The sequence below is a fragment of the Lissotriton helveticus genome, chromosome 9, assembly GCF_964261635.1.
Source record: "Lissotriton helveticus chromosome 9, aLisHel1.1, whole genome shotgun sequence".
Taxonomy (NCBI): Eukaryota; Metazoa; Chordata; class Amphibia; order Caudata; family Salamandridae; genus Lissotriton; species Lissotriton helveticus.
The window spans coordinates 663973297-663999538 of NC_136070.1; the positions used below are offsets into that span (position 1 = coordinate 663973297).

General features: G+C 50.9%; 1 protein-coding gene across 1 annotated transcript in view; it reads right to left on the bottom strand.

Moving 5' to 3' along the window:
• SF3B2 (splicing factor 3b subunit 2) overlaps positions 1-26242 on the bottom strand; it is a 374355-nt gene that overhangs the window by 217216 nt on the left and 130897 nt on the right. The window contains exon 8 of the mRNA XM_078660758.1: positions 4689-4774. Within this exon, the coding sequence (XP_078516884.1) occupies positions 4689-4774 (86 nt within the window). The remainder of the gene's footprint in view (positions 1-4688; positions 4775-26242) is intronic.

The window sequence follows — 26242 nt, forward strand, 5'->3', positions numbered from 1 at the left end:
CTGGTTGAGAGGTTCAACAAAACATTGAAAGGTATGATCATGGGACTCCCTGAAAAACTCAAAATGAGATGGGATGTCCTGTTGCCATGCCTGCTTTTCGCTTATAGGGAAGTGCCACAGAAGGGAGTAGGGTTTCCCCCCCTTTGAGCTTCTGTTTGGTCATCCTGTAAGGGGACCGCTTTGTCTTGTGAAAGAGGGTTGGGAGAGGCCTCTCCAAGAACCCAAACAAGACATTGTGGACTATGTGCTTGGCCTAAGGTCCATGGCTGAGTATATGGAAAAGGCATCCAAGAATCTTGAGGCCAGCCAGGAGCTTCAGAAGCACGGATATGACCAAAAAGCTGCACTGGTTGAATTTCAACCTGGGCAACAGATGTGGGTTTTGGAGCCAGTGGCAACAAGGGTTCTGCAGGACAAATAGAGTGGCCCTTACCCTATCCTGGAGAAAAAGAGTGAGGTCACTTACCTAGTGGACCTGGGCACAAGCAGGACACCCAAAAGGGTTATCCATGTGAACCGCCTTAAGCTCTATCATGACAGAGCTGACATCATCATGCTGATGTTGACTGATGAGGAACAGGAGGCAGAGAGTAAACCTCTCACTGAACTCCTCTCTTGCAGCCCAAAAGATGGGTCAGTGGATGGAGTAGTCTTTTGAGACACCCTCTCTGCCCAACAGCAGACTGACTGCAAACAAGTTTTGCAACAGTATGCTAGTCTCTTTTCCCTGACCCCTGGTCTGACCAACTGGTGTACCCATGATGTGGACACTGGTGACAGGAACCCTGTCAAAAATACAATCTATCGACAATCAGACCAAGTCAGGGAAAGCATCAGAGCTGAAGTCAGCAAGATGCTGGAGTTAGGGGTACTTGAACCCTCTGAGAGCCCCTGGGCCAGCCCAGTGGTTCTGGTCCCCAAACCTCATCCCCAGGGTGGAAAGAGAGAGATGAGGTTCTGTGTGGACCCCATTCCAAAAGCAGATGAGTTGATAGATAAGTTGGGGGCAGCCAAATTCCTCAGTACCTTTGACTTGACTGCAGGGTACTGGCAGATTGGCATGGCCCCAGGAGCAAAAGAGAAAACAGCATTCTCCAACCCTGATGGGCACTATAAGTTTACTGTAATGCCTTTTGGGATAAAGAATGCCCCTGCCACCTTCCAGAGGTTGGTGATCCAAATCCTGACTGGGTTGGCGTCCTTTAGTGCAGCTTATCTTGATGATATTGCTGTCTTTAGCTCCAACTGGCAGGATCACCTGATCCACCTTGGGATGGTTCTACAAGCCCTGCAATCAGCAGGACTGACTATTAAGGCATCCAAATGCCAGATAGGGCAGGGCACGGTGGTGTACTTGGGCCACCTTGTTGGTGGAGGCCAGGTCCAACCCTTACAGCCCAAGATCCAGAGTATCATGGACTGGGCAGCTCCAACAACCCAGAAGTCAGGGCATTCCTTGGCTTGACTGGGTACTACAGGTTTGTGAAGGGCTATGGGTCCATTGTGACTCCCCTCACAGAACTCACCTCCAAGAAAATGCCAAAAAAGTAAATTGGACTGTTAGCTGCCAAAAGGCTTTTGACACCCTGAAAGAAGCAATGTGCTCAGCACCCATTCTAAAAGAACCAGACTACTCCAAGCAGTTCATAGTGCAGACTGATGCCTCAGAGCTGGGGATAGGAGCGGTCCTATCCGAGATCCATGAGGATGGCCAGGACCAACCTGTTGCTTTTATAAGCAGGAGGCTACTTCCCAGAGAGCAGCGCGCTCTTCACCTTGGTGCTGTTCCGAGGGCCAACAAAGATGCAGCGTAATGTTTCATTAGAAGCTTTCACCTTGTGCGCATCCTCTTTTAATGCAAGCGACCTTTTAATCCCTCCACATATTTTCTAAATGCTTTTAAAGCTACTCTGTACCTCGGAATTCCAACAGTACAGTTTTTTTTGCTTTATTCGCTCGCAGTGGCGTCTTACTGTAATGAGGGGAACCGGGCTTCAAAGCAGTTTGTGATTTGCGCGGATGCAGAGAGGCTCGCCTTTCCGTGGAACGGGCAGCTACCCCAGATCATCTGCGGCGTACCCCAGGGATCCTCCCTCAGCCCGACGCTGTTCAAAATTTACATGGACCCGTTCGCACACGTAGCCCGACAGCACAACCTCAACATAATCTCCTTCGCCGACGACATTCAGCTGATCCTCTCCCTCACCAAGGACCCCATCACCGCCAAAGCCAACCTCCACGAAGGAATGAAGGCCGTTGCCGACTGGATGAAGACCAGCCGTCTGAAGCTGAAGTCGGACAAGACGGAGATCCTCATCCTCGGCTCCAACCCTTCAGCCTGGGACGACTCCTGGTAGCTGACGGCATTGGGGGCAGCCCCGACACCCACCGGCCACGCACGCAACCTGGGAATCATCCTTGACTCAACGCTCTCAATGACCAAGCAAGTCAATGCCGTCTCCTCGTCCTGCTTCAACACTCTCAGCAAGATCTACAGATGGATCCCGACAGATACAAGAAAGACAGTCACCCATGCCCTTGTCAGCAGCAGACTAGACTATGGAAACATCCTTTACACGGGAGCCCCGACCAAGCTCATCAAACTACGACAACGCATCCAAAACGTCTCGGAATGACTGATCCTCGACGTACCACGCCACGGCCACATCACCCCCCACCTGAGAAACCTGCACTGGCTCCCCGTCAACAAGAGGATATCCTTCAAGCTCCCCACCCACGCACACAAAGCATTCCACAAGACCGGCCCAGCCTACCTCAATAGACGGCTCTCCTTCTACATCCCCAACCGCCAGCTACGCTCCGCCGACCTCTCAGTTGCCACCGTCCCGCTCATCCGAAGAACCACCACCGGTGGGAGATCCTTCTCCCACCTCGCCACCAAGACATGGAACACCCTCCCACTGAGCCTACGACAGACCGAAGACCTGCTGACCTTCAGGAGGATACTAAAGACCTTGCTGTTCGATCAGTAGCGCCCCCCCTGCCTTGAGACCCTTGCGGGTATGTAGTGCGATTTACAAATGATTGATTGATTGATTGATTGAACCCCCAGTCTGACATATGGAACATGAAGCGACAGTGACGGTGCAGCCAGTCCAGTTGAAAGAGTAAATTCTTTTATTGTATAGTTAATAAAAACCATTACAAAAAATAAAATGCAATAATATTTAAAACTGATCGAAAGATACATACATAATTAAGGATTAAAACCAAGGGTAAGGTTATGATATCCTTTGAACTTCGAAAAGCCAGTCCAGTTGGTGTCATAAATTAACAGTCCCGGCATCTCCCTCAGTATTTGTTTAATGGCACCAACAAGGCACTTGGCACTCAGCCGGCTGCGTGAATCTGTAATATTTGAGAATACGGCGAGCTGGCACTAAAGAATAATCTCCAGGATGTGGAAACGAAAGATTCCTCACTGTGAGGCCATTGCATGGTTACCAAAGACACGAGTCTTAGCAATCTGTCTTCTTTCTATTTGTATCGAGAGAGAAAAACAAGCGCGGCCACGCGGCCGCGAAAGGATTGCAAGGTATGCAGCTGGCACCTGGCGGTGCTGCTGCTCGCTCCCGAGCTTCCTAGGCCAGGGGAGAGAGAAGGTGGGAGATGCACCCGCCTTTGGCCAATTGCGTGCTGTCTTTCTTAGAAAGACGCACGCAAAGGCCAATATCGTGTGAGCCCAAAAAGAGCAGGGCATGCACACTGGCTGAGGAGAGACCTAAAACCTGGGTATTTAATTAAAAAAATGCTATACAAAAACAGTTTCCACTACATCCAACCTTTTTGATTAAAACATCAATTTTCAGTTTCACAGTACTGTAAATAATAGAAAGTAGGATTTGCACGGAGCAAGATGGGGTTGAAACAGACGTTGCACTCAATAACACATTTTTCTCACTAAGCACTCCATTGCGAAAGATGCCCGTTTTAATGTAAATACTATATATTATCTTTGTATTATTTTCAATTGATTCATGTATCTATACAAAATATATATGTGCACTTTACAGGTTTTGACTAAAGCAAACAGCTAAACAAGTATTTTGCAAATTATAGCCTTTCTTCAACACAAGACCAAAAGATAGACTCTTGGAATGTAATTTCTTTTTTGTCCTAATACTATGGATTGAAACACAAAAAGAATTGTCATGTATGCTATATGTAATGAGCAGAAACCAATCATGTTGATGAAAAGCTGGATGTGAAAATATTGTAATTTTCTTTTACTGTGAAACCTTTTATGGACTATGGCCATAAAAGCCACGATAAAAGCCGACGATTCTCGGTGCAAGCGGCCGTGAGATGGAATTCCCTCCCACGTACCCTCAGACTGGAAGCCAGCTACCTGGCCTTTCGCAAAAAACTGAAAACGCACCTATTCCCGAAATAATCGTTCCTCCTCCCTCCCTCTCCTTATAGGATAAACAATCTCCTTACAGCGCGGGGATGCCCTTGGGTCACCAGGCGCTATACAAATCGCTAAAATAAATAAAATAAAATGGCCGAAATACAGTATTATATATTATTAATAGAAGGTACAATTGTACAACTTAATAGCTATTATCGGAAGAATGAAAGGGCGAGTTGAAACTGGAAACACTCCTCTCACAGCTGAGTGTTAGGCATGTACAGAAATAGAATGGGAGTAAATATGGCTCCATTACCTCTTTCTTAGTCATCACTGAACCATCGTCTTCAGGATCAGAAACTGGAGTAGCGGGAGCCTCTGCGGGTTCTTTTTCTTCTGCCTCTGGAAGAAAGTCAAGGCCAAGGTTACTGACACACAAAGAACAGAAACGTATTGGTAGATATGGCAAACAAGTCCACGGTAAGCAGCAAAATATTAAAGTGTAGAGTTCAAATCCAATTATAATGCTGAAGGATAGCAATCAGCTTCCACTCTATATTGCTGTAAAACCTAACTGACATGTCGCACACACAAAACCATTTCAACAATACATGAGTAAAGTACTTGAGAAGAAGCAGAACACACAGCAATAATTGCACCAAATACAACCGGTTTAATACATTAAAAGTAGAGACTTGCAAAAATGTCAATGCTACATTAAGCACTACCCTTTAATCTCCCGCATTTTAAAATGGGCTTGCAAAATCTCCACATTTATCCTCATTAACCCAAAGGCACACTACTCACAGGGTATCCGATCCCAGAATGTTTTAAAAATAAAAGTGACCAAAAATGTTCATGATGCATGTTCTCCTCTCTCCAAAAACATACAGCTTTGAGCTTCATCCTGTGAAAAACAATTATGCTCTCATTTGACTTAGTTTGATTTTCTGTACATAACTATTTCGATTATAAATTAGACACATCTCTGGCTAGTGAAGGTTCTTGTATCTACACTAGTCATCTTTGTCAAATAAACAGTGCTCTGCAAATGGTCCAGGGAATATTTGGGTTAGTGAAACAAGATAAGGCACGTCTCCTCTTACTTTCTTTGGATCTTGCAGAGTCACCCAAAAAATTGACTCTAAAAGAAAAACACTGAATAATCCTGCTTGGTAAATTCTGCTGCTTCTGTAAGGGTATTAAACCTTTTAGTCTTCTAATGTGTGCCATAGTTCTATTCAAGGTGGTCAATAAGCAGGGAAAAAAAACATCAGAGGCAGACAGTTTATTGTCCTCACTTTCTTACTACATTTAGTATTATACACGAGTAAAGCAGACTTACTTTAGAACCAAAAATTAATTCTTAAAGGACTAGTAATGTTAACAGCAGAAAAAAACAAAAGAAGGGGGTACTTTCCTTTAGGAAGGAGGCCCACATTATGTTCAGGGCTCTTCTGTTTTGCTAAGCAGGAAATATAACTTTCACTTAACCAAATTAATACTTTTATGGAGAAAATCAAGCAACTGTGGTGTCTGGTAAGGTATAGGAAAGAAGAAAATATTTGAAATACCTGGGGTCAACCCTGCAGTGTGACAAGATTCTTCCTCCTTTTCTTCACTTTTTAACATATGTTCCCCTCTTTTCAACTCTGATAATTGTAAAATGTAACCTTCTAAGCCAACTTTATCTCAGGCACAGCCAAATCCTCATGGGCATACAGTAAAACTTTGGCAAAATGTGGAACTTGCTGAAATGATTTGAATGGCTCCAGTAATGAAACACATTTTTGTTTTACCAAGCACAAATCACCTGGACAACTCTCTTTCCCAAGTCACAATTTATTATTAACAGCACTTATAGTGCACACAGTTACTCCAAGGAGTGTCCTGGTGCATACCCTACTGAACGGTTAGGCAGGAAAAGGCACAGTTTATTGAATATAGACCTGGATCACTTACAGCTCGTAAGTCAATCGGGAGCTGATTCCAGGCCACCGCACCCAGCCAGGCCAGTGATCTACCGCCAGCAGCTTATTCACAGACCGCAGTTGCCTAGACAGAGTGTAGAACCTGAATCTAGATCTCAAATAGGAAGGCCCTTTGCTATATAAGGCGGAATGTACCAGCACTAGGGTCTTAAACGTTACTTTTTTTTTTTACAGGCAACCAGTGGAGATCACGGAGATGTAGCTTGACATTAACCCTTTTTGGGAGGTTGAGTAGCAACCGGGCTGCCACATTCTGGATCACCTGGAGTCTGTTGAGGAGATATCCAGGCAAGCCGTCATATAACACATTGCCATAGTCAATGCATGATGTAACCATGGCTTGGATGACAGTTTTCCGAGCATGCACAGACAGAAGCTTCAGGAACTTCTTTAGAGCTTTCAGAACCTCAAAGCATGTTCCTGTCAGTCTTTTGATTTGAGGACCAAAGGACAACTTCTCAAACCATATCCCCAAGTTTTTTTTACTGGTCCACCCTGAGGCGTGGGAGACTGTGAATCGTCTGGCCAAAGAGAGCCAGTACTGTGGAGGGAAATTCCCAAAGATAAGAATCTCAGTCTTGTCCTCATTACATTTCAAGTGGACCTTAGCTAGCCAGTGGTAAGCTGTGGTGAAGCAGGATTTCACATGTGTTCAATTTGCTTTATTCCCCTTATTATCTGCATACAAGATGACTTTTGCCTTGAATTTGTCTGCCCTCTGAATTAACGGAGACATATAAATATTAAACAGCAAGGGGCTCAATACCGAGCCCTTGGGAACCCCAGTATCCAAGTTGAGGGGCAGCCGAGAAGGGAGGGATCCAAATTTGTTGGATTCTATCTTCCAAGTAGGATTTAAGTCAGTTCCAGGCTAAGCCGTCCACTCGTAGACCGTTTAATAGCAGGGCATGTGGCATTGTGTCGAACGCCGCTGACAGACTCAATAAAACCTATGCAGCCCTGCCCCCATTATCCAATGTGCCCCTGATGGCTTCAGATACCTCAGTCAGCGCCGTTTCAGTGCTGTGCAGGGCCCAAAAGCCGGAAGAAGCCCATTATGCTCAACAAATCTCCATAGTGGTTTGTTCACCTGCTTCTCGAAGACCTTGGCATAAGCTGGGAGTAAGGAAATGGTTCTATAATTTGCAGGTGCAGAGGAGTCTGCTGCAGGTTTTTTTAAGCAAATGGGATAATCATAGCCTGTTTCCAGCCAATGGGCACCTTGGCTGATGCTAAAGATAAATTAAAAACAGTCTATGGGGGGGGGGGGGGGGGAGGGGGGGACTGAAGGATCAATAGGGAAGCCTGATTTAAATTCAGCTAAAGAGTCTTTCTGGGAGATGACTCAAAAGCCAAATTCCTAGCAAGAGAAGAGTCAACCTCAAGATCCTGTTTACCACCAAATTGGACTTTACCGGCGAAGAAACCTGCCAATTCTTCACAACAATCAAAGGCTTTTGGAGTTAGAAAGCTCTTGACACTCAAAACAAGCATTGGCAAAGCCACTAGGTCACACTTTTGGGACCTTATAAGTATTTAGTTATGCAGCACAATATCCTTGGTGCAACAACATCAACTGTGCATGGCTAAACAAAGTTATAAGGTTCCTTTGCTTTGGGAAGAGGGAGTGGCCAAATACTTGGTTCAAAAGCTCTGTTTCGGGGGGGGCGTAGCTGGGCAAGATGGCCGAGCAGACGTAATCTGCCTCGGCTCCCGGTCCTCGCGCTGTCCGGCGGGTTTTCCTGGCGTCTTTATCCGACCGAATCATCAATTTACTACACCCATGGTTGGCTGATGATGTGAGGCACCGGCGAATTTCGTTTTGGCGGCTCTCCGTTGACCCCTGGGGTCCCCGCGCGCATGATTCGGCTGCAGGAGGGGGGACCCCGAAGCTAAGATGGCGGCCGAAGATCTTTGGTGAGCAGCGGCGAGTGTGTGCCTCCTCGCGACCGCCGCGGCGCCTACAGAGGGCAGCTGGAGGCACCGGAGTATTGAGGACACTGGCAGTGAGCTCTGGGCAGAGTGCGGGGCAGTGGATGTTTCGGCGGACGCCGTGAGTCGGCTAGCTTTCCCTCTGCCTGACTCTAAGATGGCGGCCGCGAGGTTTCCTCGCGGCGATGCGGCGCCCTGAGAGCTTTCCTCCCCCTGCATATGACGACTGAGACCCGGGCTGATTGTGTCTGCAGAGAGCCATGAAGGACTGCACCATGGGCCCGTTCTAATGCTACGCCCAGTAGAGTGGGGTGTTCTGAGACGGGGAGCCCCCACCTAATATATCCTCTGCCACACGTGGCCCCCTGGGGAACACACCAACGGGCAAGCTGGCACGGGGCCTTTGCTACTGCCTCCCTGGGCGCCGTCCCATGCTGCTAGTCTACGTTTGAGGGCCTCTACAACTCTCTGGGCCGGATGTAGCCTATCGCCGTAGTTTTAGGCCATGCTTCCTACCCCGCATATGGCGACCAGCTCCTAACCGGGCAACCGCTCAGACGGCCTGCATCCCGGCGCTTGTAGGGACTCCGGAGTGGCCCCTGCATTGAATCAGAGGAAGACCCTGGCTTTGGAGTAGGCTCTCCGTACGTCTTCCCCTGTGGCTGCAACGTGACCCGGAGGGGTGACTCTGCGAGGCTCGGGGTTGCTGGGCCGCGCGGGGCCCCCTCCTTATGCCGCCGAAGAAAGAGACGAATAAAGGGAGCAGCAAAGTATCGGATTTCCTCTCCGCCGCTGACAAGCGCCCAGCCCTCAGGGGGGATACTGACAAGGCAACCATGGCTCTCTCGAAAGCTGCCCTAATGTCCATGCTTAAAGAGTTAAAATCCGAGCTCCGCACCAAACTCAGCCAAGACATCAAGTCCTCCATAGATCAATTGCAGACAGATCTGTCTGAGCGGTTGACCTCTCTCCAGCAAGATGTGGACTCGGTGGGCACCAGAGTCCTGGATTTGGAGACGCAACATCAGGAACACAGGCAACTTACCGGTGAGTGCGGCGAGGATATCCACGCCATTAAGGAACAACTGCAGCAGACGCAACTTAAGGCCGAGGACCTTGAAAATCGTGCGAGGAGGGAGAACATTCGGATTAGAGACCTGGAGGAAGGCGTGGAGGGGCCTGACTTAGAAGCTTGAGATCTGGAGCCCCCAGAAGCTCAAGATAAAACTGGACAGAGTTCATCGAGAAGGTTTCCTGCAGAATGGCGATAGGAGGCCCGCGATGTTTTGGCAAAGTTCCATTCTCAAAGAAGCGATGCTACAGGCAGCTAGAGCTAAGGATTCCATCTTCTTTCAGAATTATTCCTGTGCCATTTATCAGGATGTCGCCCCCTCTACGTTGGCACGCAGACAAACTCTGCGGCCAGTCACTACCAATCTGCAAGCGGATTGCATCAGGTACCGCTGGACGTACCCTTTTGGACTTAGTTTTGAATACCGAAACAAGCGACGACATCACCGATCTGAAGGATGGATTGGATCTCCTGGGCCTCCCATCGGAGGACGGTGGCCCCACTCCTGAGGCGTCTGGAGACCCCTCTCGGGGTGCACCATCCACTTCTACTTGGGTACCGGACTCGCGAAGGGGACGCCTTTGAAAGCCGACGAGTGTAGTTCCCACAGATGCGAGTCTACGTGCCCCCACTGGAGGTGTCCTGCTTTTCCCTGAGTCGCCATGTCTGCGGCGCGGGCATTACGGGGGATCTGCGGACTCGACACGGTGAGAATATGCACTTTTTCTGTCAGTGGCAATACACCGTCAGACTGCTTCTTCTTGGCTCCCAGGCGAGGGTGGCATGAACCTCTTCTGAGACTCTGGGGTTGCTGGACGCTTTTTGAATTCTATGCAAGAGACTTTTGCTTTATCACTGATGTTAACACGAGGGTGGTTGGTTGGCCGATGATTTAGGGTGAACTGGCTTCCAGATGTTATGGGCCCAATGACTGTTGGTCTGCCTTCCTACTGGGGCGTTCAGGGTACACTCTGCTGCATTATTGACACGATGATTCTTCCATGAGACCTTGCCGGGATGGGGCGCGGAATGGGTCCCTGGATCCGTTGTCCCCCTTGGTCCATGTGGGGGCGTTTTTGCCCCAAATTGAGACCTAGCACTGGTTTCGGTTTTGTTTTCTTGTTTGCTCTTGTTTATGTTTTTGTAGGGGTTTTGGGGTGGGAGTGGGAGGGACGTGGCGGCGGCTTTTTATTGATCCTCATTGTGGCCTCTTTTGTTTTTTGTATGGATACAGCAGACGCAGGCTTAACTGTTTCTGTGGGGGGAGGGGTTCGGGGTGTTAATAGGCTCAAAAGACGTTTTTGTTTTCCAGGTGTCGTGATGCCCGTCACTGTGGCAACTTGGAACGTCAATGGCCTTAATTCGCCACAGAAACGGCTCAAAGTTTGGAAATATATTATGGACCACCATTTAGATGTTGTAGCCCTGCAGGAGACTCACTTGGCTAGGCCCGACGAGTCCTGTCTCAAGCATAAACTCGACCCCCTAATTTATCGCTCCTCTGCACACACTAAGCATCTGGAGGGTGGCCATAATGTTTCGTTCTGCTATCCACTTCCAACCTCTGGGGGTTCAATCAGACAGGGATGGACGGTGGATTTTGGTCAAGGGACGCTTGAAGGGACGCCTTTGCACCTTTGCAGCCCTATATGCCCCCAATGTAGGCCAGATGACTTTCTTGCACACTTTCCTGGGGAAACTCACGGACTTTGCAGAGTGACAACTGATATTAATGGGCGACTTTAACCTAATTTGGCAGAAAGATCTAGACAGCTCCCACTCCCAGCGCGCAGATGCAGGCTCCTTCTCAGGGGACACGCAGCAGACAATACGAGACCTGGGCCTCCTAGACACATGGCGTGTATTGTATCCGTAGGTGCGAGATTACACGTTTTTTTCCCATGTCCAACGCAACTACTCCCGGCTGGATTATATTTCCGTTAGCCAGTCCCTTCAGGGGGATCTACAGGACGCTAAGATATTTCCCCTCTCAGTTTCTGATCATAGCCTGTATTCTATTTGCCTTCAATGGCGGGGTCCTACCCCGGCTGCTCCCAAATGGTACTTTCCTCCCTCCCTCACCCGCGACAAAGATTTGTGCACCATGCTTTGGTCCACCTTCGCTGAATTTTTTAAGGCCAATCCCCAAGAAGACACCTCAGTATTTACAACTTGGGACGCTCTGAAAGCTGTCATACGGGCGAATGTATTGCCCTCAATTCTGCTCTGAACAAACAGTGCGCTCGTGATCGAGAGGCGCTGGAATCAGAATTATCCACCCTCGAGCAGCGCCATAAAGCTAACCCCACAAGGCAAACACAACGTCAGCTTACGGTGGTGCGGGAAAAACTGCGGGCTATCTATACTAACAGAGCGGAATTTACCCTTCTTAAACAGCGCCATCTCTCTTACGCCCAAGGTAACAAAGTGGGTAAGCATCTAGCTCGACAGTTGAGAGGTAAACGAGAGAGGGAGTATGTTGGAGGCATTCTGGATCCGTTTGGGAGGGTAATGCATAAAGATGAAGATAAGACCGCTCTTTTCGGGTCTTTTATCGGGAACTCTACTCAGGAGATCCCTTAGAGGAGGGGGCGCAACAGGAGCACCTCTGTTCGCTCTCTCTGCCACAGGTCTCGGAGACCTGGAACTAAGTCCTCTCCGCCCCATCACCTTGGATGATGTTACCTCAGCTATCGCAGCCCTCAAGCCCAATAAAGCTCCCGGGCCTGATGGCTTCATGTCTCTTTTCTATAAGACTATTGCCCCCGATCTCTCTCCCTATTTGGTTACGCTCTTTAACAAAATGGCGGAAGAGGACACAACCTCTGGCTCTATGTCTGAAGCTGTGATCTCAGTTATCCCCAAACCTGGGAAGGACCCACAATCCTGCGCCTCCTATAGACCTATAGCTCTTTTAAACTTGGATGCGCAGCTCTATCCCTCTATTATTGCCAAGCGCCTCAACGACCTCATGCCCATTCTTATCCACCCAGACCAGTCCGGTTTTATTAAAGGTCGCCAGATCCACGACAACACCCGTAGGGTCGTTCATCTCATAGAAAAGGCTAAATCGGTGTCATATTCCAGCGGTTCTTGTCAGCCTAGACGCCGAAAAGGCCTTTGACAGGGTCGACTGGGCATTTCTTTTCCATACCCTTAAGGCATTCGGTTTCGCCCCCAAATTTCTTAACATGATTCGAGCTAACTATCGCTTCCCATGTTGCAGGGTGGTCGTTAATGGAGTACCTTCGCCTCCTTTTCCGCATTCCAGAGGGACCAGGCAGGGTTGCCCCCTCTCCCCCCTGCTTTTTGCTTTAAGTATCAAACCCTTGGCGCTCGCTATTAGAAACAACCCTGCTATCCAGGGGATTCCATTCACGGGGGAGCCCCATAAGATTCTTATTTGCGGACGATGTACTCTTGTCCCTGACAGAGCCAGAAACCTCTCTCCCGAGCCTACAAACGGAACTTGCGCACTATGAGCGGGTCTCGGGCTTTAAAATAAATGCTGGCAAATCCTTCATACTGAACCTTACTCTTTCCTCGGAGGCGGTTCTTAACTTGCGACCCCTTACGACGCTGGCCTGGGCCTCCACAGCTATTCAGTACTTGGGGGTTCAATTAACGTCAACTGTGCGCGGGCTTTACGCGGCTAACTTTCCCCCGCTCCTTACGAGCATTAAGGCGGAACTCGCTAAATGGAAACCACTCTTCTGGTCATGGTTAGGCCGCATCCACACTGTGAAGATGACCCTCCTGCCCAAGTTTCTTTATCGGTTTCAAGTCTTACCTATTGAGCTGGAGCGTGATTTTTTTCAGAGGATGAGGTCCCTAATCCTGCGCATTATATGGCAGGGTGGCCGAGCTCAATTCTCTTGTTCTCTGCTGCGTCGTCCCCGAGCTAAAGGAGGGGTTGGTTTACCAGATATCCAGCTATACTACAGAGCGGCCCAACTGAGGGTGTTAGTAGAGTGGTCCCAGAGGGATTCTGAGAAGCACTGGCTACACATGGACCGTAGTGTGACGGGCAGGACTATCTGGGACTTGGCTTGGCGCCCACGCAAGGACAGACCTCCAAACACGTACATTAGTACTCCTACATGGTCCACCTTGAAAGTCTGGGATACTGTCTCAGGCGATGACAGATGGACCTCCTTCCTGTCACCTTTCACACCCATTCATTTCAAACCGGCGTTCCCCCCGGCTCTCCAGGAGGGGCCTTTTGAGAGATGGAAACGGGGCGGGTGTCTTGCCCTCATTCACTTATTCCGTAACTTTGAACCCCTTACTTTCGAAGAATGTCGTCGGGAATTTGATCTAGGTAACGTGGAACGATATCACTATACACAGCTGATGCATTGGGCCCTTACTCCTTGTGTCCGGGAGGCGGCTACTCGTCCCCTCACAAAATTTGAGGCCTTCCTCTCCAAGACGTCCTCTATGAAAGGGGTGATTTCTTTTATTTATAACCACCTGCTTGAGACGGTACTTACACCGTGCCCTCGCTATATGGCCATGTGGGAAGACTTGGTTCAGCGCCCCATTTCCAAGGCAGAATGGTCGCACCTCTGGTCTGGCATCTCACGCTTTAACCACTCCACCGACCTTAGAGAGGCCCACCTTAAGACGATGATGGACTGGTACTTACACCCCTCCAAACTTCAACAGATTTTTCCCACTTCCTCTGACAGATGTTGGAGTGGCTGCAGTCTGCTGGGTGACTTCCGACACATTTGGTGGGACTGCCCTAATATCCGCCCCTTTTGGGCAGAAATTCTTGCTCAAAAGAAGGACATACTTGGCTACCCTATCCCTTTCACTGAATCAGGGATCCTTTTGGAACTTCGTGACCCCGCCCTGGAATACCAGACCCGAGCTGACAAGCAGATTATGTGGCTCTGCATTGGCGCGGCCAAGGTCACGCTTGCAGCTGCCTGGAAGAAAAAGGAGACCCCGGCGATTTCTCTTTGGCATTCTCGTCTCTGGAGATTGCTCAGCCTGGAGCGCATGGCCGACATCTTCAGAGAGGACTACAAGAATTTTGAATTCAAATGGGGACCCCTGGTTTCTTTCCTTTCGCGGGGCCTCCCCTCCGCAGTTTGTCCCCCCACCATCAAAGCCCTTCATCTCTTTCAGTATTGATGATATTCAGAGCATAGCCCAATTGTTTGTTAATTTGTTCTGTGCCGCCACCACAGGGAGGGTGGGGAGGGATATGGGGAGGGTTTTGTTCTCTTGTTTTTTGCCTCTGTAGTTAACGCATAGTATCCATCACGTGCGTGGGTGCCCCACGTTGGGGCACGCCCTAGTGCGCTACATCTAATCCTCTGTGGCACTCTGGGGACAATTTCTGGATCTGATGTTGTCGTGGCCCTAAGAGGCGCTAGCAACTACTTTGCCCAATTGGTTGACATTGTTGTGGTCTTGACACACTATTATCGGGCATCATATATGGAAAGGCTCTGTCCGTTAAGCAACTGTACCTTCCATTTGGCTACCTATGTTGGCGTCTGAGCTGATTAAGCGTGACTGCTGTTTATTTATTTATTTATTTATTATTTTATTTTACAGATTTATAGAGCGCATGGCTGCCCATAGGCGTCCCAGCGCTGAGAGACAAACCTAGAGAGAGATGTTTTATGGGAACAGCCATGTTTTGAGAGCTTTACGGAATGTAAGAAGGTTAGATTGGGCTCTGAGGCTAAAGGGGAGCGAGTTCCAAAGTTTGCCGGCGTACTTTGTTAATTTATCAACTATCTTAGTGCCTTCCTTTTCCCTGCGTGGGAGCCCATGACGTTATCATTGGATTTTCATGCTTATGGATTGTATGCGTAAAAATTTCTAATAAAAACATCTTTGACAAAAGCTCTGTTTCACCAAACAATGAACTCACAACGTCAAACTGCTGTGCCTCGCTTTCTTCTGTGCCCAAGCAACAGAAATTCCAAGGCTCATTTGAAATATCCCAGCAGACATGAAATCTGTGATCAAAGTAACGTCGAAGTTGGTTGAAAATAATAACATTTCTACTAGGATTCAAAACTGTATTAACATCAAAGCGTTAATCTGTTCCTTTCCCTTTTTCCCCAAGTGCAAGCAAATATCTAAACCTGACAAATAAAGTATAGATTTCCAGAATATTATTTTTTATTGATTTCTTGTGCTGAAAATAAAAGGTCTCAACTGCTTTTAGTTCATCCTGTCAAGAGAGGGCAGCATAACATTGCGCACAGTGACATGCTATTTTGCAGAAAGTGCATATAAACTGATTGCTGGCGATTTTTCACGGTGCTAGAATAAAAAACAAGCATTGAAAATGCAATAGGTCTCGCAATAGAAGAGTTTGACATTTTTCGTTTTGCATATGGATGAGTGGCGTTGCGTGGATGAGTGGCGTTGCGTGGGTGAGTGGCGTTGCGTGGCTGAGCGGCGTTGCGTGGCTGAGCGGCGTTGCGTGGCTGAGCGGCGTTGCGTGGCTGAGCGGCGTTGCGTGGCTGAGCGGCGTTGCGTGGCTGAGCGGCGTTGCGTGGCTGAGCGGCGTTGCGTGGCTGAGCGGCGTTGCGTGGCTGAGCGGCGTTGCGTGGCTGAGCGGCGTTGCGTGGCTGAGCGGCGTTGCGTGGCTGAGCGGCGTTGCGTGGCTGAGCGGCGTTGCGTGGCTGAGCGGCGTTGCGTGGCTGAGCGGCGTTGCGTGGCTGAGCGGCGTTGCGTGGCTGAGCGGCGTTGCGTGGCTGAGCGGCGTTGCGTGTGTGTGTGGCGTTGCGTGGGTGAGTGGCGTTGCGTGGGTGAGTGGCGTTGCGTGGGTGAGTGGCGTTGCGTGGGTGAGTGGCGTTGCGTGGGTGAGTGGCGTTGCGTGGGTGAGTGGCGTTGCGTGGGTGAGTGGCGTTGCGTGGGTGAGTGGCGTTGCGTGGGTGAGTGGCGTTGCGTGGGTGAGTGGCGTTGCGTGGGTGAGTGGCGTTGCGTGGGTGAGTGGCGTTGCGTGTGTGAGTGGCGTTGCGTGTGTGAGTGGCGTTGCGTGTGTGAGTGGCGTTGCGTGTGTGAGTGGCGTTGCGTGTGTGTGTGGCGTTGCGTGTGTGTGTGGCGTTGCGTGTGTGTGTGGCGTTGCGTGGCTGAGTGGCGTTGCGTGGGTGAGTGGCGTTGCGTGGGTGAGTGGCGTTGCGTGGGTGAGTGGCGTTGCGTGGGTGAGTGGCGTTGCGTGGGTGAGTGGCGTTGCGTGGGTGAGTGGCGTTGCGTGGGTGAGTGGCGTTGCGTGGGTGTGTGGCGTTGCGTGGGTGTGTGGCGTTGCGTGTGTGTGTGGCGTTGCGTGTGTGTGTGGCGTTGCGTGGGTGAGTGGCGTTGCGTGGGTGAGTGGCGTTGCGTGGGTGAGTGGCGTTGCGTGGGTGAGTGGCGTTGCGTGGGTGAGTGGCGTTGCGTGGGTGAGTGGCGTTGCGTGGGTGAGTGGCGTTGCGTGGGTGAGTGGCGTTGCGTGTGTGAGTGGCGTTGCGTGTGTGAGTGGCGTTGCGTGTGTGAGTGGCGTTGCGTGTGTGAGTGGCGTTGCGTGTGTGAGTGGCGTTGCGTGTGTGTGTGGCGTTGCGTGTGTGTGTGGTGTTGCGTGTGTGTGTGGCGTTGCGTGTGTGTGTGGCGTTGCGTGGCTGAGTGGCGTTGCGTGGGTGAGTGGCGTTGCGTGGGTGAGTGGCGTTGCGTGGGTGAGTGGCGTTGCGTGGGTGAGTGGCGTTGCGTGGGTGAGTGGCGTTGCGTGGGTGAGTGGCGTTGCGTGGGTGAGTGGCGTTGCGTGGTTGAGTGGCGTTGCGTGGTTGAGTGGCGTTGCGTGTGTGAGTGGCGTTGCGTGTGTGAGTGGCGTTGCATGTGTGAGTGGCGTTGCATGTGTGAGTGGCGTTGCATGTGTGAGTGGCGTTGCATGTGTGAGTGGCGTTGCGTGTGTGTGTGGCGTTGCGTGTGTGTGTGGCGTTGCGTGTGTGTGTGGCGTTGCGTGTGTGTGTGGCGTTGCGTGTGTGAGTGGCGTTGCGTGTGTGAGTGGCGTTGCGTGGCTGAGTGGCGTTGCGTGGCTGAGTGGCGTTGCGTGGGTGAGTGGCGTTGCGTGGGTGAGTGGCGTTGCGTGGTTGAGTGGCGTTGCGTGTGTGAGTGGCGTTGCATGTGTGAGTGGCGTTGCATGTGTGAGTGGCGTTGCATGTGTGAGTGGCGTTGCATGTGTGAGTGGCGTTGCATGTGTGTGTGGCGTTGCATGTGTGTGTGGCGTTGCGTGTGTGTGTGGCGTTGCGTGTGTGTGTGGCGTTGCGTGTGTGAGTGGCGTTGCGTGTGTGAGTGGCGTTGCGTGTGTGAGTGGCGTTGCGTGTGTGAGTGGCGTTGCGTGTGTGAGTGGTGTTGCGTGGGTGAGTGGCGTTGCGTGGGTGAGTGGCGTTGCGTGGGTGAGTGGCGTTGCGTGGGTGAGTGGCGTTGCATGGGTGAGTGGCGTTGCGTGGGTGAGTGAATGGTTAGCTGTTGCTTATGCGACGTATAGCACTTAATACTAAAGTAGGCAGACCTTCTTAGCCTTTGTGAGAATAATAGCAAAATAAAAATAAAAACCAGATCAAGTCAAGGACGCAAACGGCACCATGCTATTGTTTATTTACTCAGATGATTTGCATAAAAATGTAACTTGTGAGCACGTTTCTCTAACTCTCCAATAATCCCATTACAACACTTTGTACAAATGAGATTGGGACTCATCCTTCCGAAGTCGAGAAAAATGTGCAACGCTGTGTTGAAGTTAATTTTTTTAATTAACAAAATGCAAATAATGTGGAGAGATTTCAAGTGATTCAGGAATGGGCGCCCTTGTAAAGAGAAAGTACGGCCGGCCTGGGCAGTGATAGGGGAGGAGGGAGGAGAAATGCGAGTCACGGCAGCAGCAGCCTTTGATGTGCCTGCCGGCCGGCCGTGAATAATTAGGGGGTGAGAAATGCGCTCGGAGGGCTGCCTTTGATGTGGTAATGCGAGGCAGGCAGGCAGGCGGCTGGTGGCATTGTGCACGCGCTTTTTAGGGCTTGCGCAAGCGCAATGACCTAAAAAGCACATGCACTTGAAGGAATCGCCAGTGGAATCGCCAGTGGATAAACACTGGATAAGCCCCTATAGAGCTTCGCCAGCTATGCGCTGAAGCGCATCAGCAGGCGAGCCCTAAAAAGGCGACTGTGGAAGTGAAAGTTAAAGCGAACGCGAGCAGGCAAATGCCAACAGCTTTTTTCAAGCACTCATGTTTGTGCTGGCATCCACCTTGCAGGAGCGAGCAGCAGCGCGCGGGGAATCTGTTTTCAATTAGCGTGACCGCGTGCACCGCTGCTCGCTCCTGCAAGGTGGATGCCAGCACAAGCATGAGTGCTTGAAAAGAGCTGACCAATTTCTAAAGGTCATCTCCTAGAGCAGCGCAAGCCCGCTGCCTAGGCGAGACCTAAAATCACTTTGGAAGGAAAGTGCTACTCACCAGTATGCATCTGTTCTTGGCATGTAGGGCTGCAGATTCACACACTAGTGCATAGATCGCCATCTGGTGATGGGCCTGGATGATTACACTTTGTTGTTGTCCTAGAAGAGTCTTTGTATGGTAGATGAAGACTCCTCTGGAGCATAGTATGCATGGGCATCGACTCCATCTTCAGGATGTTTTTCGCCATTAGGGAAAATGATTGAGTTGTGTAAGAACAGAAAGAGAGGTCCATGTATGGTGTATTTAATTAAGATAATACTGGCGTGGTGAGGTGAGTTGGTGCTCGGAGCCCAGTGGGGGCACAGTCAGTTGTGTGACCCTCTGCAGCATTTCCCCCCCCCCCTTCGGCCTGGGCCTGTGTCCACGGATCGGCAGCGCAATCGAGCCGCACGGTGAGCCCATGGGGAGAGGGGTTGGGGGGGGGGGTTGCGGCGGCGGAGGGGGGGGGGGGCTCTTGAGTGGGCCTGGGGCCATTTTCTATGGCAGACGCCTGCCTTCCACCCCCCAGCAAAGTATCAAAGTATCCTGCGGTGTAACAGAGGGCTGCGGCACCACTTGAGGACCGGGTCTGGGATACCTCGGGGATCCTGTGGCACGAAGACGGAGGCTACGGGGCCCGGCGGCTACTGTGTGACGCACTAACGGTTGGCACGAACCTGGTGCGGGTGAGCTGAGAGGGGCAGGTGCGGGACCAGCATCTCAGGCGTGGAGGACGATGTCACAGCCCTGAAGCAGAAGGTGGCGAATATGGAAAACATTCAGAAAGGCCTTGCACTTCGGGTTGAGGATGCGGAGGGGCGAGCCAGGCGGGACAACCTGCGCTTTGTTGGCTTTCTGGAGGGCTGCGAGAATGGCAATATGGAGCACTTCCTCATGCAATGGCTGGAAAACTGCCCCCCCCCCCCCCGACTCCATGTCCCGGTGCTTCGTCGTGGAACGGGCCCACAGGGCGCTCATTCAGAAGCCCCCGGTGGGAGCCCACCCAAGGTCAGTGATCACAAAACTCTTGAACTACCTCGACCGTGACGCTATATTGCAGCAGGCCCGGGCCAAGGAACCACTGCTGTACGACTATCACCGCATCCTGGTATTCTCAGATTATACACGGTTAGTGCAGCAGCAACGTCAGTCGTTCATGACCGATAAAGCCCGACTGAGAGAACTCAAGCTGCCGTATGCCCTGTTTTTCCCGGCTCGCCTGCAAGTGGTGTTCCAATCATGCACCCTCTTCTTTGATACCCCCGAGGAGGTATTTAAATGGACGGATGAAACTGAACGAGTGCGGGTGCATACTCCGCCAGGGCTAGAGTCGGACTCCTCTCAGAGTGAGGCGCAACTGAAGGGTTCCCGTGGGCAACATCGGAGAGGGAACAGACGGTCTAGATCACTGCGGCGCTCCGTGTCCGGCAGAGCCCCTCCTCGGGGGGCCCTGCTCCTGGTCAACAGACGGTGTGGACCCTTGACTCTTGCTGTCAGAATGGTGCTGAGGACTTCCTTTGCTTGATCTGGGTAAATGCTTGACCTGGGTGGTGGAGGGAGTTGTTATGTGGGCTGTTTCCCCTCCAGTTTGATGCCTGTGGGGGGTGGGCCCGAACAGTAATGGGCTGTCAGTTGGGGATACATTGGCGGGGTGGCTCTCGGCCCCCCATTGGGAGCGGACTGCCAACCCCGCCGCGACAGGTACTTCAGCGTTCTTGAGGTATGGGGTGGGGGGGTCGATGTGGGGGGGGGTTAGTTTTCAGGTTGCACATCCATTATTTGGGGGGCTTTTAGATTGCACATCCACGATGACCTACAGTAGCACAACACGCACAGTGGGTAATGCACACACCGGCCATAATTGTACAAGTCTATTGGGATGTCACATACGACAACTGGGAAGCGGGTGACCCCCAGTGCCCTACACATCGTTAGTTGGAAGGTTTGCGGGTCCCTGGACAAGATTAAACAGGGGGGCCATACTTTAATAAGCCAAACGAGCGGGGGCAGACGTGCTCTTGCTACAGGAAACACACTTAATGGGTACAAAGGCCCTGTGCCTGCAGAGATACGGATACCAGCACGTCTTTCACTCAGGCTTCACACGAGGTTCGAGGGGGGTAGTGATATTGATTCACCGCAGGGTCACCTATATCCATGAGAAACACTGGTTAGACACCCAAGGGCAATACATTTTTATTCAGGGCAAAGTGGGGGAGGACACACTGACATTGGCAGAAGATATGCTCCCCTGCCATTACAATGGAACTTAGTGGAGAGACTCCTTAACATCTGGGGGGATATACTGGACACGCTCTCAGTTGTGGGCGGGAACTGGAATGATGTGATGGAACAGGGCTGGAATGATGTGATGGAACAGGGCCGAGACAGATGGAGGAGTGGGGGTACGGTAGAGACAGGTCCCCCTACGAAATTACACTCTTTGGAGACGGGACTCGATTGGGTTGACACCTGGAGGCACTTACATGGATCCAGCAGAGATTATACCTACTTCTCTGCGACACATGGTTCCTTCTCGAGACTTCATTATCTTTTTGTTCCCAGGGGGATAGCGCACTGGGTGGAGTAGAGTGACATTATGCCCAGGGGCCTGTCTGATCATTTGCCAGTGACCCTTATATTTCGGATTGGCCAGGGGCGGCAGCCACTCAGATGGCGTATGTCGGTGTGTCATCTGCAGAAAGAGGAATACAGGGAGCACCTAGCGGAAGCGATAGATCACTACATAGCGGCAAATGTGGGGTCAGCCACGTCCCCAGCAGTACTGTAGGAGGCTTTGAAACACACACTACGAGGGGTGGACATTTCTTGGAGCGTGGCGGCGCGTAGGGAGTGAAAGATGGAATTGGTGCGTCAGGAGGCGGCTGTAGAGGCGCTGGAATGCAGGAGCAGAGAGGTAGATGGCGGCCCAGCGCGACGGCAATTAATATTAGCTCAGCAATCTTATGCAGCCCTGTTGATAGATAAGGCCCGCCAGGCTTGGCTGGCAACGAGAAGTAGGGTCTACCAATGGGGGGAAAAATCCAGCAAGATGCTGCATCGACTATGCCAGGGTGCCTTCCATTCCCAGGCTCTGTCGAGAATCCTGGGCCCCACGGGGCCGCCACTGATTGAGCCCCAGCTATTGCAGAAAGCTTGTCCGCGTTATAATGAAGACCTGTCCGCACCAAAAGAGTGCCTCACTGCCGAGATCATAGCCAAATTTACAGACGACCTTCCACCTAACGCCGTATCAGATGAGGTGAGGGACCACTTGGACAGGCCACTGACTGATGACAAACTTGGTACAGCCCTGGGGGAGCTGAATCCTGGGAAAGCCCGGGACTGAATGGATTTCCCAGTGAATTTTTTTAAATGTTTTTTGTGCAGCTGGCCCCACACTTTCGTCCGGTGGTGGAGGAGGCACGGGAGCGGGGCTCGCTTCCCCCAGACTGGAGACACGCAGAGGTGGTGGTGTTCCTCAAACCTGGCAGGCCCCTGGAGCAACACGCATCATACCGTCCCATTTCACTCTTAAATGTGGAGGCGAAGGTCCTGGCCAAGGCACTGGCTAACCGACTTCTCCCACACATTCCCACTCTAGTACATCCGTACCAAGCTGGGTTAATGCCCCAGAGGGCATGCACACGTGGCGGCCAGTTGGAGGAGCCAGCGGCGCTTTTATTGGCCGACATGGACAGGCCCTTTGATTCCTTAAGCTGGATATATCTATTCGCCCTCCTGTGGGGACTTAACCTCGGCCCGAGATTCCTGGCCTATCTAACGCTGCTGTATACGGATCGGACTGCGTCGGTGCGGGTGGAGGGAGCGATTTCTTGTTCTTTCTCTATTCGGCGGGGTACGCGGCAGGGCTGCCCCCTCTCCCCATCTCTCTTTGCGCTCGCCATGGAGCCGCTGGCGGCCTGGGTGCGCATGGATGCCCAGCTTGGGGGTCTTGAATGGACTCCGGGGTTTTGAATGGACTCCGGGGCTCTCGGACAGAATAGCATTATACGCGGACAACGTCCTGTTCTTTCTTACTGCTCTAGATAGGTCGGGCCGCGGCTGCTGAGTATATTGCCGATATTTGGGGAAACCTAAGGATTATACATGAACCCACGCAAATCTACGCTATGGGTCCTGGGGGGGGGGGGGGGGGGGGGGGGGGGAAATCGACAGAGGTTGGGAGCATGGGCTGCATCGGTTCAACTGGCGGTGGAGGGGCTGAACTATTTGGGGGTCTTCCTGTCTGATGAGCCGGCAGTGTCCTGGGAACGTAATCTGATCCCGGTGTGGGATCGTACCCGGGAGGATCTTAAGGTCTGGTCCCGTAGGTCCCTGTCCATATACGGTAGGTCGGCCATATTTAAAATGGTGGCGCTTCCCCGCCTCCTCGATCAACTGCAGAACCATCCATATCAAATCTCACCATGATGGTTCCGGCAAGTGAACGCAGCGCTGAGACAGTTTCTGTGGGAAGGGGGCAGTGAGGGTGGCACTGCGCAAATGTTTCTTGTCTACCTACTCCGGTGGCCTGGCTACATCGGATGTCCTCTGCTACTATCAAGCCTCACATCTGCTGGTCCTCAATGAGTGGTGGTATGGAGGCAGGGGGGACCCGGCATACGCGGTTGAGCGGCAGCTTATGGGACACCATTCCCTCCATACACTATTGTACTCCGCACCGCTTCGGAGGCCTTTGCCACCGGCCACGCGGGTGGTGTTCTCCATCTGGAGACAGAGTAGGATGGGGTGGTGGAATACCTTAACCTGCGAGACCCCCCTTTGGGGCAATGGACGCCTGCCTCAGCTAGCAGCACTGCAGGGCTTACTGGGGTGGGACACTCTAGGCGTTTCGGTCCTGAGAGATGTTGTGAGGGATCCGACCCTCAACTCATTTCAAGACCTGCAGGAAGAATATGATATGCCGCGAGCCCAATTCTACTGCTATCTACAATTTAGGCATGCCCTCGCCCCCAGCCTAGAGGGCCTGGAGTCGCTCCCCCACTTTAGCCCCATTGAAGCGAAGCTCTTCATGGGGGGAACTTCAAGACCGCAAGATCTCCCGCATTTACCAAACATTGGTCATCCACTGCTCCCCCCGCCTGTAGAGGCTCAAGCATGCATGGGAGGCGGATGTGGGTGAACTGGAGGAGGACTGGTCTGAGGCTCTAGCGAGCCCACAAGGGGCGGCAATAGCAACATGCTTGCGGTTAGTGCAGTTTAAATATCTACACAGAGGGTACTTTACTAGGAAGCGCCTGTGAAAGGCAGGATTGATTGCATCACCTGAGTGCCTCCGCTGCCAATGGGAGGAGGGTACCCTCCTCCATACGGTCTAGGACTGCCTCTCACTACATAGATTTTGGAGGGGGGTATATTCTGGCTGATCGTAGGTATTGGGCTGGGAACTACCCTGTATGCCGCGTTTGTCCCTGCTGCACGCCATGGAGGGAGTGGGGGGTAATTGTTACAAGCGACACCTCCTGCTATTAGGTCTCACACATACGACGAGAGACATTGCTAAGGCCGGAAACGTGCCCAGGGCTCTGTCTGTAGCCGCATGGAAAAACGGGCTAGATTTCTCTATGGGGCTCGATCAACCTGTTTTTGTGGCCAGGGGATGCCCGCGCAAACACTACAAGATATGGCACAGGTGGCTGGATAGCCGGGGGCTCGACCAGGACCCACCACATGAGATAGAGGCACGCTTGCCGGACTGATGCATATACAATTCCCATGTTTGAACAGCGGCGGTACGACCCGGAGGGACTGCGATTCCTGGGTGTGCAGTTGCAAAAGGGATGGTTTTACGTGACATGGGCGCAATCTGGGGGGAAGGGAGGATTTGTTATAATGTGATTTGTTTATTGTTCTTAAAAGTCAAAGTCAAAGTAATGTATATTTGATATGTGCAGTAGCCTCTGGAGTACAGGGCCCTGCAATCAATAAAGCTAGACAACTAAAATTTGTTTAAAAAAAAATGCCATAGATGCCCCTAGTTTACGGGTGGAGTGAGACCTAGGGGAATGGACAGAGTGCGTAGTGCTTTTTGGTAGCAAATTTGAATGCATTTAACAATCCACCTTGCAATCCCAGTTTTTGAAATGGATTACCTTTATGTGGAGGATAAAAGGACACAAAAAGCTGTTTTGTTTTACGAAATGGCTTTGTCCTATCAATATAGTAGAGGAGAGCTCTTTTGACATCTAATGTATGGAGAGCTCTTTCAACAACTGTTTGAGGTTGGGAGAAGAAAACTGGCAACTCAATAGACTGATTGAGATTGAACAGTGAAATGACTTTTGGAAGGAATTTGGGATTTGTCTTTAGAACTACCTTGTTGTGATGGAGTTGCAAGAATGGTTCTTGAATTGTTATTGCCTGGATCTCACTTACTCTTCTGAGTGAAGTAATAGAAATTAAAAAAGCAACTTTCCACGAAAGAAATTGTAATTCACACTTATGCAAGGGTTCAAATGGAGGACCCATAAGCCTAGTGAGAACAACGTTTAGATTTCATACAGGAGAAGGTGGTACCCTGGGAGGAATTATTCTTTTGAGGCCTTCCATGAAGGCTTTGATGGCAGGAACTCTGAATACTGACAGATGCTGTCTGTTTTGAAGGTAAGCTGCTATAGCAGGAAGATGTAACCTGATTGAGGAATATTCTAAATTGCATCTTTGTAGATGTAGCAAGTAGCATATGATATTTTGGATGGAAACAACTAGTGGGTTAATGTTATTATTGGTGCAATATATAACAAACCTTTTCCACTTGGCTGCATAGCATGCCCTAGTGGTGGGACGTCTAGCTACTTTCATAACATTCATGCAATCAGGTGGGAGATTGAGATATCCAAATTCTAAGACCTCAGGAGCCAAATCACTAGGTTGAGCTGCATGGGATCTGGATGCATGATCTCTCCATGGCTCTATGTTAGCAGGTGTGGAGAGAGTATTCGTTTCTGATGTGGTACCACTGATAGTTCTAGTAGTGTGGTGTACCACGGTTGTCTTGCCCTGGTTGGTGCAATGAAAATCAATGGGAGTATTGCTGCAGCATGCGCACCACTAACTGAATGAGTGGGAGAGGCGGAAAAGCGTACGCAAATCTGTCTGACCAACTCATTCGTATTGCATTGCCTTTGGACAATGGATGTGGATACCTGGCGGCGAAGCTTGGCCATTTGGAGTTGAGGTGTGTGGCGAACAGATCGATTTCTGGCTGTCCTCACTGTTAAAAGAAAGGTTGAAGAACTTGCGGAATCTGTTGTCTCTGACTACTTAACAGATCTGCAACCTGATTGTGAACTGGTAGAGGTTCTGCCAATAGGAAGATTTTTTGAGGAATAGCCCTCCTCCATATGCTCTGTGCCAGCCGGGAGAGCTGTAAGGAGTGTGTTCCTCCTGGTTTTTTGGATGTAGTACAT